Below are 12,059 nucleotides of genomic sequence, written 5' to 3'. Positions count from 1 at the left end.
GATGCGTACGAAGGCGAAATGTCCAGCCTTCTTGGATGTGGCTGAGTAAGTACTGGCAAATATTGCACCTGGCCACAATGTGAGTTTCTCCCAGGCAATAGAGGCAGCATTAGTGGTTATTGCTGAGAGAGAACAATCATGGGTGGGAGGCAGACTTTAAAATCCAGAGTTGTGGGCATAGTCCAGTACCTGTATGTGGGCAGGGGGGAGTGAAAACCCCAAAGTCTATGTAAAACTATTAACACTGAAAACTAAGATCATAGAATATCAGGGTTGGAAGGGACCTCAGGAGGTCATCTAGTCCAACCCCCTGCTCAAAGCAGGAACAATCCCCAATTAAATCATCCCAGCCAGGGCTTTGTCAAGCCTGACCTTAAAAATATCTAAGGAAGGAGATTCCACCACCTCCCTAGGTAACGCATTCCAGTGTTTCACCACCCTCCTAGTGAAAAAGTTTTTCCTAATATCCAACCTAAACCTCCCCCACTGCAACTTGAGACCATTACTCCTTGTTCTGTCATCTGCTACTACTGAGAACAGGCTAGATCCATCCTCTTCGGAACCCCCTTTCAGGTAGTTGAAAGCAGCTATCAGATCCCCCCTCATTCTTCTCTCCTGCAGACTAAACAATCCCAGTTGAATATAAAACTGGTAAAAGTGCTATAAATTATTATTTTTTTTTTAAGAAGTGCATCACAGATAAGGACACTGGAAGTTCCAGTCTGGACCATGTGACGGTAACAAGGAACTGGAGAAGTGGTCAGTCCACCCCACCCTTTAATGCCTCAGACAAAAGCACAAGGCAAGCCAGGGCACATACACGAATCAATGGACACTACTTTCAAATTCTCCGACTCTGGGCTCATGGTGCGCATGTGTAACCCTCAGTGGACTACAATAGGGTCCATCACTCAAAGAACACCACAAATTTAAGGGGAATGAATGACTCACATCTTTAATAATGTAAGGATGTAGAACAGTGTCTCTCAACCTCTCCACACTACTGTACCCCTTTCAGGAGTCTGATCTGTCTCACATACCCCCAAGTTTCACCTGACTTAAAAACTACTTACTTAAAAAATCAGAAATAAAATACAACAGTGTCACAGCACACTATTACTGAAAATATGCTTACTTTCTCATTTTTCCCATATAATTATAAAATAAATAAATTGGAATATAAATATTGTACTTAATTTCAGTGTATAGACTATAGAGCAGTATAACATTTTGTACAAAATTTTAAATTCTACCTATATCGCTAGTGCTTTTTATGTAGTTGGTTGTAAAACTAGACGTACATCTAGATGAGCTGATGTACCCCCTGGTTGAGAACCACTGATGTAGATCAATGTTCCTCACACAGTGGGTCGTGAGAAGGTTCTAGATGGGTCATCACATCCAGGGCCGGAGTTACCATCACTGGACTCTGGCTAGGCAAAGATACACTTCCCACAGTCTAGTGTAGAGGAGAGGCCCCAGGGGAGGTTTGGAGAGTGAGCCCAACCCACATTCATCCTGTAGCAGCAGCTCCTGTTTCATGGGACTGGGCCCAGCTCCCCACTCCAGGTGTTGTGACCTGGTGCACGAGTTGCAGCACCACTCAGGTTCAGCATGGCCATCCCTCTATCATGACGGAGAGACAGCCAGACCAAATTTAAGTGGCGCTGCAACCCCTTGAGCCAGGTCTCAACACCATTAACTCTAATTTGGCTCAGCCACTCTTCCATTTTTTTTTGGGGGGGGGGGGGGGAGACCGACCACCGGGCCAAATCTGAGTGGTGCTGTGACCCCCCGCACCAGGTTGCAACCCCCGGAGCAGATGGGCCCTGTGGGACAGAAGCCGCTGCTGTGGGGTGAGTCCTGGATGAACTCCCTCTCCAACCAGCACCACCACCTTTTGGGGCCTCCCCTCTGCACCAGGCTGGGATTAGGGCTGCAATACCAGGTGCATATTGTGACGTTACACCCCATATTCTTCATAGAAATATGGTTATGATATGAATATGGCATAACTAAGATACGTTTTATGCAAGATGGGTCATGGGAGATACCACTGGAAAGGTTATGATTTACTGAGTGTGTTTATCCAATTTGTATGCATATATCATTTCTGTATCTGGAGTTAGGAATATTAATTATGTAACAATTATAACTGTATGTATACTTGGGAAACACCCACCAGACAGTAAGCAATCAGCCTTGATGAGTCATTAGAAAAAGACAATGAGTCTTTAAAGATGTGGATCTCCCATCTTCCTGGAGCTCCTTTCTGTGGACATTGCAAATAAACCTGGTTTCATGGTTGCTTCAACACTGCAAGGTCAGGTGATAATATCACCTGATGCAAAATACCATCTTGGACACTGCTGATACTCTTCCACTGGAAACTAAGACTTCCCGCCTTATGTAAATTCTATTTAAGGCTGGGAGGCAAGGCTATCAGGACTCTCCCTTCACTGCCTTCCCACCCAAGAAGAAAGACTGCTAAAAAGTACCTGAAGAGACAGACAAACTAAGCTGAGGGAAAGGCAGGGGCCTAGTCCAGACTGAGACAGAGGAGTCTAGTTTGTAAAGAGAAATAACTGGAACTCTAAGCTACAGAAACTCTGAATCCTGCCTAAGTCAACATTTAGGGTGAGAAATTACATGCTGTAAACTGTTTTTTTTAGTGAACCAAGCTTAGTTTGCATGTTTTGTTTTATTTGCTCAGTAATCTGCTTTGTTCTATTTGCTATCCCTTATAATCACTTAAAATTTACCTTTTATAGTTAATAAACTTATTTCTTGTTTATAACATAACCCAGTTTGTGCAATTTATAACTGGGGGGAGCCAAGAAGTTCTGCGTATTTTCCTCCACATTAAGAGAGGGGGTGAATTCATGAGCTTACGTTTGTGGAAGTATAACATTGTATAAGTATAGCGTTGTATAAAGGGACATGCTGGATACATTGTATATGAGAAAAGAAAATGAGTACTTGTGGCACCTTAGAGACTAACCAATTTATTTGAGCATGAGCTTTCGTGAGCTACAGCTCACTTCATCAGATGCATGCCGTGGAAACTGAAACCTGTCATTGTATATGAGAGGGCATGCCAAAACATGTTACAAAGTATCTGAGGGAGCACATGTAGGGACAGTTAGCTTTTGAATGGAGAAGCAATTAAGATAGAGCCAGCACGTCTAAGAAGCAGGCATCAAAATGGAAGGTGTGAAGGGCAATTAGTTAAGTTAACTGGAAGCTGTTAAAGGAGATTGTTAAGGGTGGCAGGTAATTGAAGATACGTGACTGGTCTCAGGGATCTCGAAGGGTGGTGACTAAAATCATTTTTCTTCTTTTGTCTGTAACTTCTCTGTAACTTGTTCTCCAAAAACTGTATAAATTAAGAGACACAAGCCCCACTCGGGGGGCTCACTTCTAAATGTATTAGCAGAGCAGCTTTGCTAATAAAACAGAGTGGTCTGATAAATTGTGAGTCTGAGTCAAACTTTGACAATTTGTACAGATTTCTCTACAGAGCAAGACAACATTATTTTGGGCGTACTTTCTAGAAGGGAGCTGCACTTGAGTGCTAGGCAATTTCCTACCTGAGTCTTCCCATAGACAGCTGTTCGCAGACTCTATGTGATTCCACAGCTGGTGCGTCCCTACCTGTGTGCGCGCACTGCCAGAGAGTCTGATTCAGGAAAACAGGGAGAGGGAGCCCAGGCTAGTGGAGCAGGCTGCCTCAGTGAAATCCCAGTACATCAGATGGCATCCCAGAATGGGGGTCCAACCCGTCACACATATATGTAATGGAGAATCACAGAATTAATCATAGAATATCAGGGTTGGAAGGGACCTCAGGAGGTCATCTAGTCCAACCCCCTGCTCAAAGCAGGAACAATCCCCAATTAAATCATCCCAGCCAGGGCTTTGTCAAGCCTGACCTTAAAAACCTCTAAGGAAGGAGATTCCACCACCTCCCCAGGTAACGCATTCCAGTGTTTCACCACCCTCCTAGTGAAAAAGATTTTCCTAATATCCAACCTAAACCTCCCCCACTGCAACTTGAGACCATTACTCCTTGTTCTGTCATCTGCTACCACTGAGAACAGGCTAGATCCATCCTCTTCGGAACCCCCCTTTCAGGTAGTTGAAAGCAGCTATCAAATCCCCCCTCATTCTTCTCTTCTGAAGACTAAACAATCCCAGTTCCCTCAGCCTCTCCTCATAAGTCATGTGTTCCAGTCCCCTAATCATTTTTGTTGCCCTCCTCTGGACTCTTTCCAATTTTTCACATCCTTCTTGTAGTGTGGGGCCCAAAACTGGACACAGTACTCCAGATGAGGCCTCACCAATGTCGAATAGAGGGGAACTAATCACATCCCTCGATCTGCTGGCAATGCCCCTACTTATACATCCCAAAATGCCATTGGCTTTCTTGGCAACAAGGGCACACTGTTGACTCATATCCAGCTTCTCGTCCACTGTAACCCCTAGGTCCTTTTCTGCAGAACTGCTGCCGAACCATTCGGTCCCTAGTCTGTAGGGGTGCATTGGATTCTTCCATCCTAAGTGCAGGACTCTGCACTTGTCCTTGATGAACTTCATCAGATTTCTTTTGGCCCAATCCTCTGATTTAACTAGGGCCCTCTGTATCCAATCCCTACCCTCCAACGTATCTACCTCTCCTCCCAGTTTAGTGTCATCTGCGAACTTGCTGAGGGTGCAATCCACACCATCCTCCAGATCATTAATGAAGATACTGAACAAAACTGGCCCGAGGACCGACACTTGGGGCACTCCACTTGATATCAGCTGCCAACTAGACATGGAGCCATTGATCACTACCCGTTAAGCCCGACAATTTAGCCAGCTTTCTATCCACCTTATAGTCCATTCCTCCAGCCCATACTTCTTTAACTTGCTGTCAAAAATACTGTGGGAGACCGTGTCAAAAGCTTTGCTAAAGTCAAGGAACACCATGTCCACTGCTTTCCCTTCATTCACAGAGCCAGTTATCTCGCCATAGAAGGCAATTAGAAGGCAATTGGTTAGTCTCTTAGGTGCCACAAGTACTCCTTTTCTTTTTGTGAATACAGACTAACACGGCTGCTACTCTGAGACATGAGATATTGAGCACCTGCCTCATTCAGTGAGCACCCTGCAGCCTGTACCTTAAATCAGGCTGGGGTCCTGTGGAAAAAATTGTATGGGATCATGCAGAGACGGTTCATAATGCATACACATATGATCAACTTTAATTATGGTATTTCCTATCTTTTCAGTACTTGAATTTGCAACCTTAACCTTTTTTTTTTAAACCTAATTTTTATGGAATTTTCCAAGTTTTTAAAGAAGTAAATTGAAAAATAAATTCCATAACATGTTATAAATTCCATAACATAACTCGTTCATTGATCATTGAACGAGTGGTCAGCAGAGTTTGAACTGGGGATCTTCAGCACTGCTCTCCACTGGAGCTGAAGTACTATCATACCAGCTTGTTTGTGAACCAGTTTCTAGAGAGGAATACATCATGTACTGAAACAGTGAGATATATATACAGACGTAGCCCCATTTTGCAGAGTGCATAACCAAACCCATAGATATAGCAGATTCTTTTGGAAAGCTGCATAAGTGGATTCAGCTTGGGTTTGATATGTTAGAGCCATGTGTTCTACTCCCAGCTCTACCAGAAGTGACCCTGTGCTCAGAAATAGTCAACAATCACTGGAAGAGGTAAGATTTAAATTCACAGTTTCCTGGCTCCCAGCTCAAAGTGCTTTTTCCCAAAGGATATTTTGAAGGAGAAGGACATGCAGGCAGACTCATGCAACTACATCCGGCTTGGAAACATTTACAGGTGGAACATTCAGAAAATTAAGGAGCAAGTGTAGAACAAGTTCTACTGCCAAGATACTCCAACTTGTATCTTGGCCAAATATGGCTGGGTTTTCATGGAGGCAACAAGTCATGATCACCTGCTAAATTTCAATTTTTTCACCAAACTACAGAAGCATGAGAACTGTTCAAAAATGCTTGGAAAAAATGTTTTGATAATGGCAAAACTATTTTTCCCAAATCTTGTTCTTGGAAACTTGAGGCTGAGACCCACCATGGAAAATTTCATCCAAAACCATCACATTTTGGCAAAGTTATAAGGAACTAAAAACAGAGGATTATAGTGGGAAGTGTTAGGCAGTCTTACCTGTGTGACTACTCTCTCCACCTATAATGCAGGCACAAAATTTTATACATACAATATTTTTAAATTACATATGCACACAGGATAAGCCAATTACATCAACAGTTTTTTGCACTGACATCATACATGGTTTCCTCTCCCCATTATATAATATGTACACATTTTCTAGCTATCTACCTCATATAGCCACTCAACAGTCAAAAGCTAAATTATGTCCAAATACTCTCTTAAGCAGGTACAATAATACCTCTTGATATCCCAGTAATTTCGAGCCTCTCCTCCTTACCTCTTTGCTTCCTCCAGATGACAAAGATACTCATAAGCCACATTCTGATGTCTTCTCTCATCCATCTCCTCTGCTGTCAACCTCTCATTATCCAGGACAGCTGCAAAGAGTCAAAAATATTGTCAGTCTTCAACATACCTGATATGCAGGTATATAAATGACCCTTGAATCACTTCAGCAGCTTGCACCTATCTCCACAGTAAAATGCATCACATGCAAAAGATATTCCAGGACAGAAGTACATATCATGCTAAGAAATCTTGCCCAAAGAGAGCCATATCAGTGCACACAGCATGTTCTCTATTATTATTTGTATTACAATAGCGCCTAGTGGCCATAGAGGGCCAATTGTGCTAGGCACTTTACAAACATATAACAGGTTTCAGAGTAGCAGCCATGTTAGTCTGTATTCGCGAAAAGAAAAGAAGTACTTGTGGCACCTTAGAGGACTAACGAATTTATCTGAGCATAAGCTTTCATGAGCTACAGCTCACTTCATCAGATGCATTCAGTGGAAAATATAGTGGGGAGATTTATATACACAGAGAACATGAAACAATGGGTGTTACCATACACACTGTAACAAGAGTGATCACTTAAGGTGAGCTATTATCAGCAGGAGAGCCGGGTTGGAGGGGGGGGGGCGGACTTTTTGTAGTGATAATCAAGAGACTGGGAGTGGATGGGTCATTACACAAAGTAAAACTATTTCCCCATGTTTATTCCCCCCTGCACCCCCACTGTTCCTCAGACGTTTTTGTCAACTGCTGGAAATGGCCCATCTTGATTATCACTACAAAAAGTTCCCTCCCACCCCCCCACCCTCCTGCTGGTAATAGCTCACCTTAAGTGATCACTCTCATTACAGTGTGTATGGTAACACCCATTGTTTCATGTTCTCTGTGTATATAAATCTCCCCACTGTATTTTCCACTGAATGCATCCGATGAAGTGAGCTGTAGCTCTCAAAAGCTTATGCTCAAATAAATTTGTTAGTCTCTAAGGTGCCACAAGTACTCCTTTTCTTTTTACAAACATATAGTAAGGTAGAGTCCCTAACCAAAAGGCCTTACAGCAGTGGTCACCAACGGTAGATCGATCGCGGAGCCTCTGCCAGTCGGTCGCAATCTCTGTCCGCTAAAAGTCCATCAGCACAGGAGGGCTAAGGCAGGCTCCCTGCCTGCCCTGGCCCTGCGCCGCTCCCAGAAGCGGCCAGCACATCCCTGCGTGGGGGGCAGAGGGTCTCCGTGCACCACTCCTACCTGCAAGCACCGCCCCTGCAGCTCCCATTGGCTGTGAACGGGGAAATACGGCCAATGGGAGCTGCGTGGGCAGCGCCTGCAGTGATGGGCAGTGCGTGGAGCCACATGCCCCTTCCCCCCAGGGCCACGGCTCAGGGATGTGCCAGCAGCTTCCGGGAGCAGCGTGGGGCTGGGGCAGGCACGGAGTCTGCCTTATCCCCACTGCACCGCCACCCGAGGTTAGTGCCGCCCGGTGGGAGCCGACACCCCTCCTGGAGCCAGCACCCCATACTCCCTCCTGCACCCCAACCCCCTGACCCTGCCCTGAGCCCCCACCCCCCCAGAGCCAGCACCCCTACCCGTCCTGAACTCCCTCCCACACCCCAACCTCCTGCCCCAGTCTGGAGCTGCGTACTGCACCCAAACTCCCTCCCAGAGCTCGCACCCCTCACCCCTTCTTACACCCCAACCCCCTGCCCTAGACTCAGCCAGGAGCCCCCTCCCACAATCCAAACCCCTCAGCCCCAGCCCAGAGGCAGCACCCCAATTCCCTTCCCCCAGCCCGGTGAAACTGAGTGAGGGTGGGAGAGAGCAAGCGATTGGGGGGGGGGGGGGGAAATCAGCACGGTGGGGCCTTGTGGGAAGGGGCAGGGCTTCAGGGAATGGGTGGGGTAGATCCTGGGTTGCTCTTAAATTCAAAAAGTGATCTTGTGCTTAAAAAGGTTGAAGACCACAGGCTTACAATCTAAACAGACAAAACAAAGAGTGGGAGGGAAACAGAAAAAAGAAAGAGGGCAAATGATTTGTCTAAGAGGCCACAGAAGATCAGTGACAGAACCAGAAAAAGAACCTAGGACTCCTGATTCCTTGTCTGTGCCCCTCTCTACTAGACCACAGTGCCTCTACATTGCTCTTATTCATCATGACTCCATATTATAACAAACGGGATTAAACCTGGGTCCAGATTTTCACTGGCCTGCATTGGCTTGATGGCTAAATCAAGCTGTCCATTACAAATGAAAGAAAACACAATAATCGAAAAATAATTCTTCCCTTTCTCTGCTGTCACTGCCACAGAAGTACTTCATCTTCTGTTTACCGCTAACCCCTCCATTTACCCCAGAGACCCCCATCCCAACCACTGACCTCCCTAATGCCCACTTATTCCCTCCCAAATCCTCTCACTCTCTATTTCTTTCCCCACACACTACAACCACTGCTCCATGTCATCTCTAAGATTACTGAATGCACTATCTACAAGCCCTGTCTGGTATTTCTCTCCTCCAATTCAGCTTCTGGCTCCTGTACTCCACTGAAACTGCTCTCACCAAAAACTCTAATCACCTCTTCATGGGCAAAGATCAGAATCAATACTCCATCCTCATCTTTTGAGCTATGAGTCATCTCATAGCTCAAATAGTGAATGCCAGTGAAAATGAGGTAGGATCAGAAGAGGCTAAAATAGGGAAAGAACAAGTTAAAGATTACTTGAACAAATTACAGGTTTCAGAGTAGCAGCCGTGTTAGCCTGTATCCACAAAAAGAAAAGGAGTACTTGTGGCACCTTAGAGACTAACAAATTTATTTGAGCATAAGCTTTCTTGAGCTACAGCTCACTTCATTGGATGCATTCAGTGGAAAATACAGTGGGGAGATTTATATACACAAAGAACATGAAACAATGGGTGTTACCATACACACTGTAACAAGAGTGATCAGGTAAGGTGAGCTATTACCAAGGGGCGGGGGGGAGGGCGGAAGAGAACCTTTTGTAGTGATAATCAAGGTGGGCCATTTCCAGCAGTTAACAAGAACATGTGAGGAACAGTGGGGGGAGGGGGAAATAAACATGGGGAAATAGTTTTACTTTGTGTAATGACCCATCCACTCCCAGTCTTTATTCAAGCCTAAGTTAATTGTATCCAGTTTGCAAATTAATTCCAATTCAGCAGTCTCTCGTTGGAGTCTGTTTCTGAATTTTTTTTGTTGAAGAATTGCCACTTTTAGGTCTGTAATCGAGTGACCAAAGAGATTGAAGTGTTCTCCAACTGGTTTTTGAATGTTATAATTCTTGACGTCTGATTTGTGTCCATTTAGTCTTTTACGTAGAGACTGTCCAGTTTGGCCAATGTACATGGCAGAGGGGCATTGCTGGCACATGATGGCATACATCACATTGGTAGATGTGCAGGTGAATGAGCCTCTATAGTGTGGCTGATGTGATTAGGCCCTATGATGGTGTCCCCTGAATAGATATGTGGACACAGTTGTCAACGGGCTTTGTTGCAAGGATAGGTTCCTGGGTTAGTGGTTCTGTTGTGTGTTTGCTGGTGAGTATTTACTTCAGGTTGGGGGGCTGTCTGTAAGCAAGGACTGGCCCGTCTCCCAAGATCTGTATTTTCCACTGAATGCATCCGATGAAGTGAGCTGTAGCTCACGAAAGCTTATGCTCAAATAAACTTGTTATTCGCTAAGGTGCCACAAGTACTCCTTTTTTTTTTGGACAAATTAGATGTCTTCAAGTCACCATGGCCTGATGAAATGCATCCTAGAATACTCAAGCAGCTGACTAAGGAGATATCTGAGCCATTAGCGATTATCTCTGAGAATTCATGGAAGATGGGAGAGATTCAAGAAGACTGGAAAAGGGCAAATATAGTGCCCATTTATAAAAAGGGAAATAAGGACGACCCAGGGAATTACGGACCAGTCAGCTTAACTTCTGTACCTGGAAAGATAATGGAGCAAATAATTAAGCAATCAGTTTGCAAACATCTAGAAGATAATAAGGGGATATGTAACAGCATGGATTTGTCAAAAACAAATCATGTCAAACCAACCTGATAGCTTTCTTTGACAGGGTAACAAGCCTTGTGGATGGGGGGAAGCGGTAGATGTGATATATCTTGATTTTAGTAAAGCTTTTGATACTGTCTCGCATGACCTTCTCGTAAATAAAGTAGGGATATGCAACCTAGATGGAGCTACTATAAGGTGGGTGCAAAACTGGTTGGAAAACCATTTCTAGAGAGTAATTATCAGTGGTTCAGAGTCATGCTGGAAGGGCATAATGAGTGGGGTCCTGCGGGGAGCAGTTCTGGGTCTGGTTCTGTTCAATATCTTCATCAATGATTTAGCTAATGGCATACAGAGTACACTTATAAAGTTTGTGGACGATAACAAGCTGGGAGGGGTTGCAAATGCTTTGGAGGATAGGATTAAAATTCAAAATGATCTGGACAAACTGAAGAAATGGTCTGAAGTAAACAGGATCAAATTCAATAAGGACAAACGCAAAGTACTCCATTTAGAAAGAAACAATCAGCTTCACACATACAAAATGGGAAATGACTGCCTAGGAAGGAGTACTGCAGAAAGGGATCTGGAGGTCAGAGTGGACCATAAGCTAAATGAGAGTCAACAGCGTAACACTGTTCCAAAAAAAAGCAAACATAATTCTGGGATGTATTAGCAGGAGCGTTGTAAGCAAGATACGAGAAGTAATTCTTCCACTCTACTCGGCTTTGGTTAGGCCTCAACTGGAGTATTGTGTCCAGTTCTGGGTGCCATATTTCTGGAAGGATGTGGACAAATTGGAAAAAGTCCAGAGAAGAGCAACAAAAATTATTAAAAGTCTAGAAAACACGACCTATGAGGGAAGATTGAAAAATTGGGTTTGTTTAGTCTGGAAAAGAGGAGACCGAGAGGGGACATGACAACAGTTTTCAAGTATGTAAAAGGTTGTTACAAGGAGGAGGAAGAAAAGTTGTTTTTCTTAACCTCTGAGGATAGGACAAGAAGCAATGGGCTAAAATTGCAGCTAGGGAGGTTTAGGTTGGAAACTAGGAAAAACTTCCTGTCAGCATGGTTAAACATTGAAATAAAATGCCTAGGAAGGTTGTGGAGTCTACATTGTTGCCAGCACCCAGTGCCGAGAGGCTAAACAACAGCTGGAGTTGGTTCGCTACCTACCCCGTGTGCTACACCCAATAATCACAACGGGGTGGAGAAGCAGAAAAGTTTATTTGCAGCTGCAAAAAGGTACAGGGAGAATAGAATCTCAAATCCTGTACAGAGAGCAGGAAGTTACACAGGCTTTTATACATTTTTTTTTTTAGCATACTTATTTAATAGCAAGCTGCTCTAAGTATTCATATAGCCAGCCAATCCAGTTCCCAGCTAGTTCCCTTGTTTTTTGTATTATTTGTTAAACTATACATAAAGCTGCTTTATTCAGCATTGTTTTTTTATATTTGCCCTGTTTGGCCTTGCTTAGTTTTAGATTTTTAAGAACAGGTTAGACAAACACCTGTTGGGGTGGTGTCATAAACATACAGCT

At 44.2% G+C, this 12,059-nt stretch overlaps 1 protein-coding gene across 1 annotated transcript in view; it reads right to left on the bottom strand.

Annotated features, from left to right (window-relative positions):
• Positions 1-12,059, bottom strand: part of IQGAP1 (IQ motif containing GTPase activating protein 1) — a 188,259-nt gene that overhangs the window by 166,613 nt on the left and 9,587 nt on the right. Inside the window, exon 2 of the mRNA XM_084641761.1 lies at positions 6,480-6,579. Within this exon, the coding sequence (XP_084497887.1) occupies positions 6,480-6,579 (100 nt within the window). The remainder of the gene's footprint in view (positions 1-6,479; positions 6,580-12,059) is intronic.

This window comes from Lepidochelys olivacea, assembly GCF_965140295.1.
Source record: "Lepidochelys olivacea isolate rLepOli2 genome assembly, chromosome: 10".
NCBI lineage: Eukaryota > Metazoa > Chordata > Testudines > Cheloniidae > Lepidochelys > Lepidochelys olivacea.
Note: the sequence above shows the minus strand (reverse complement) of the source record. Positions and strands in the feature narration are given on the sequence as shown.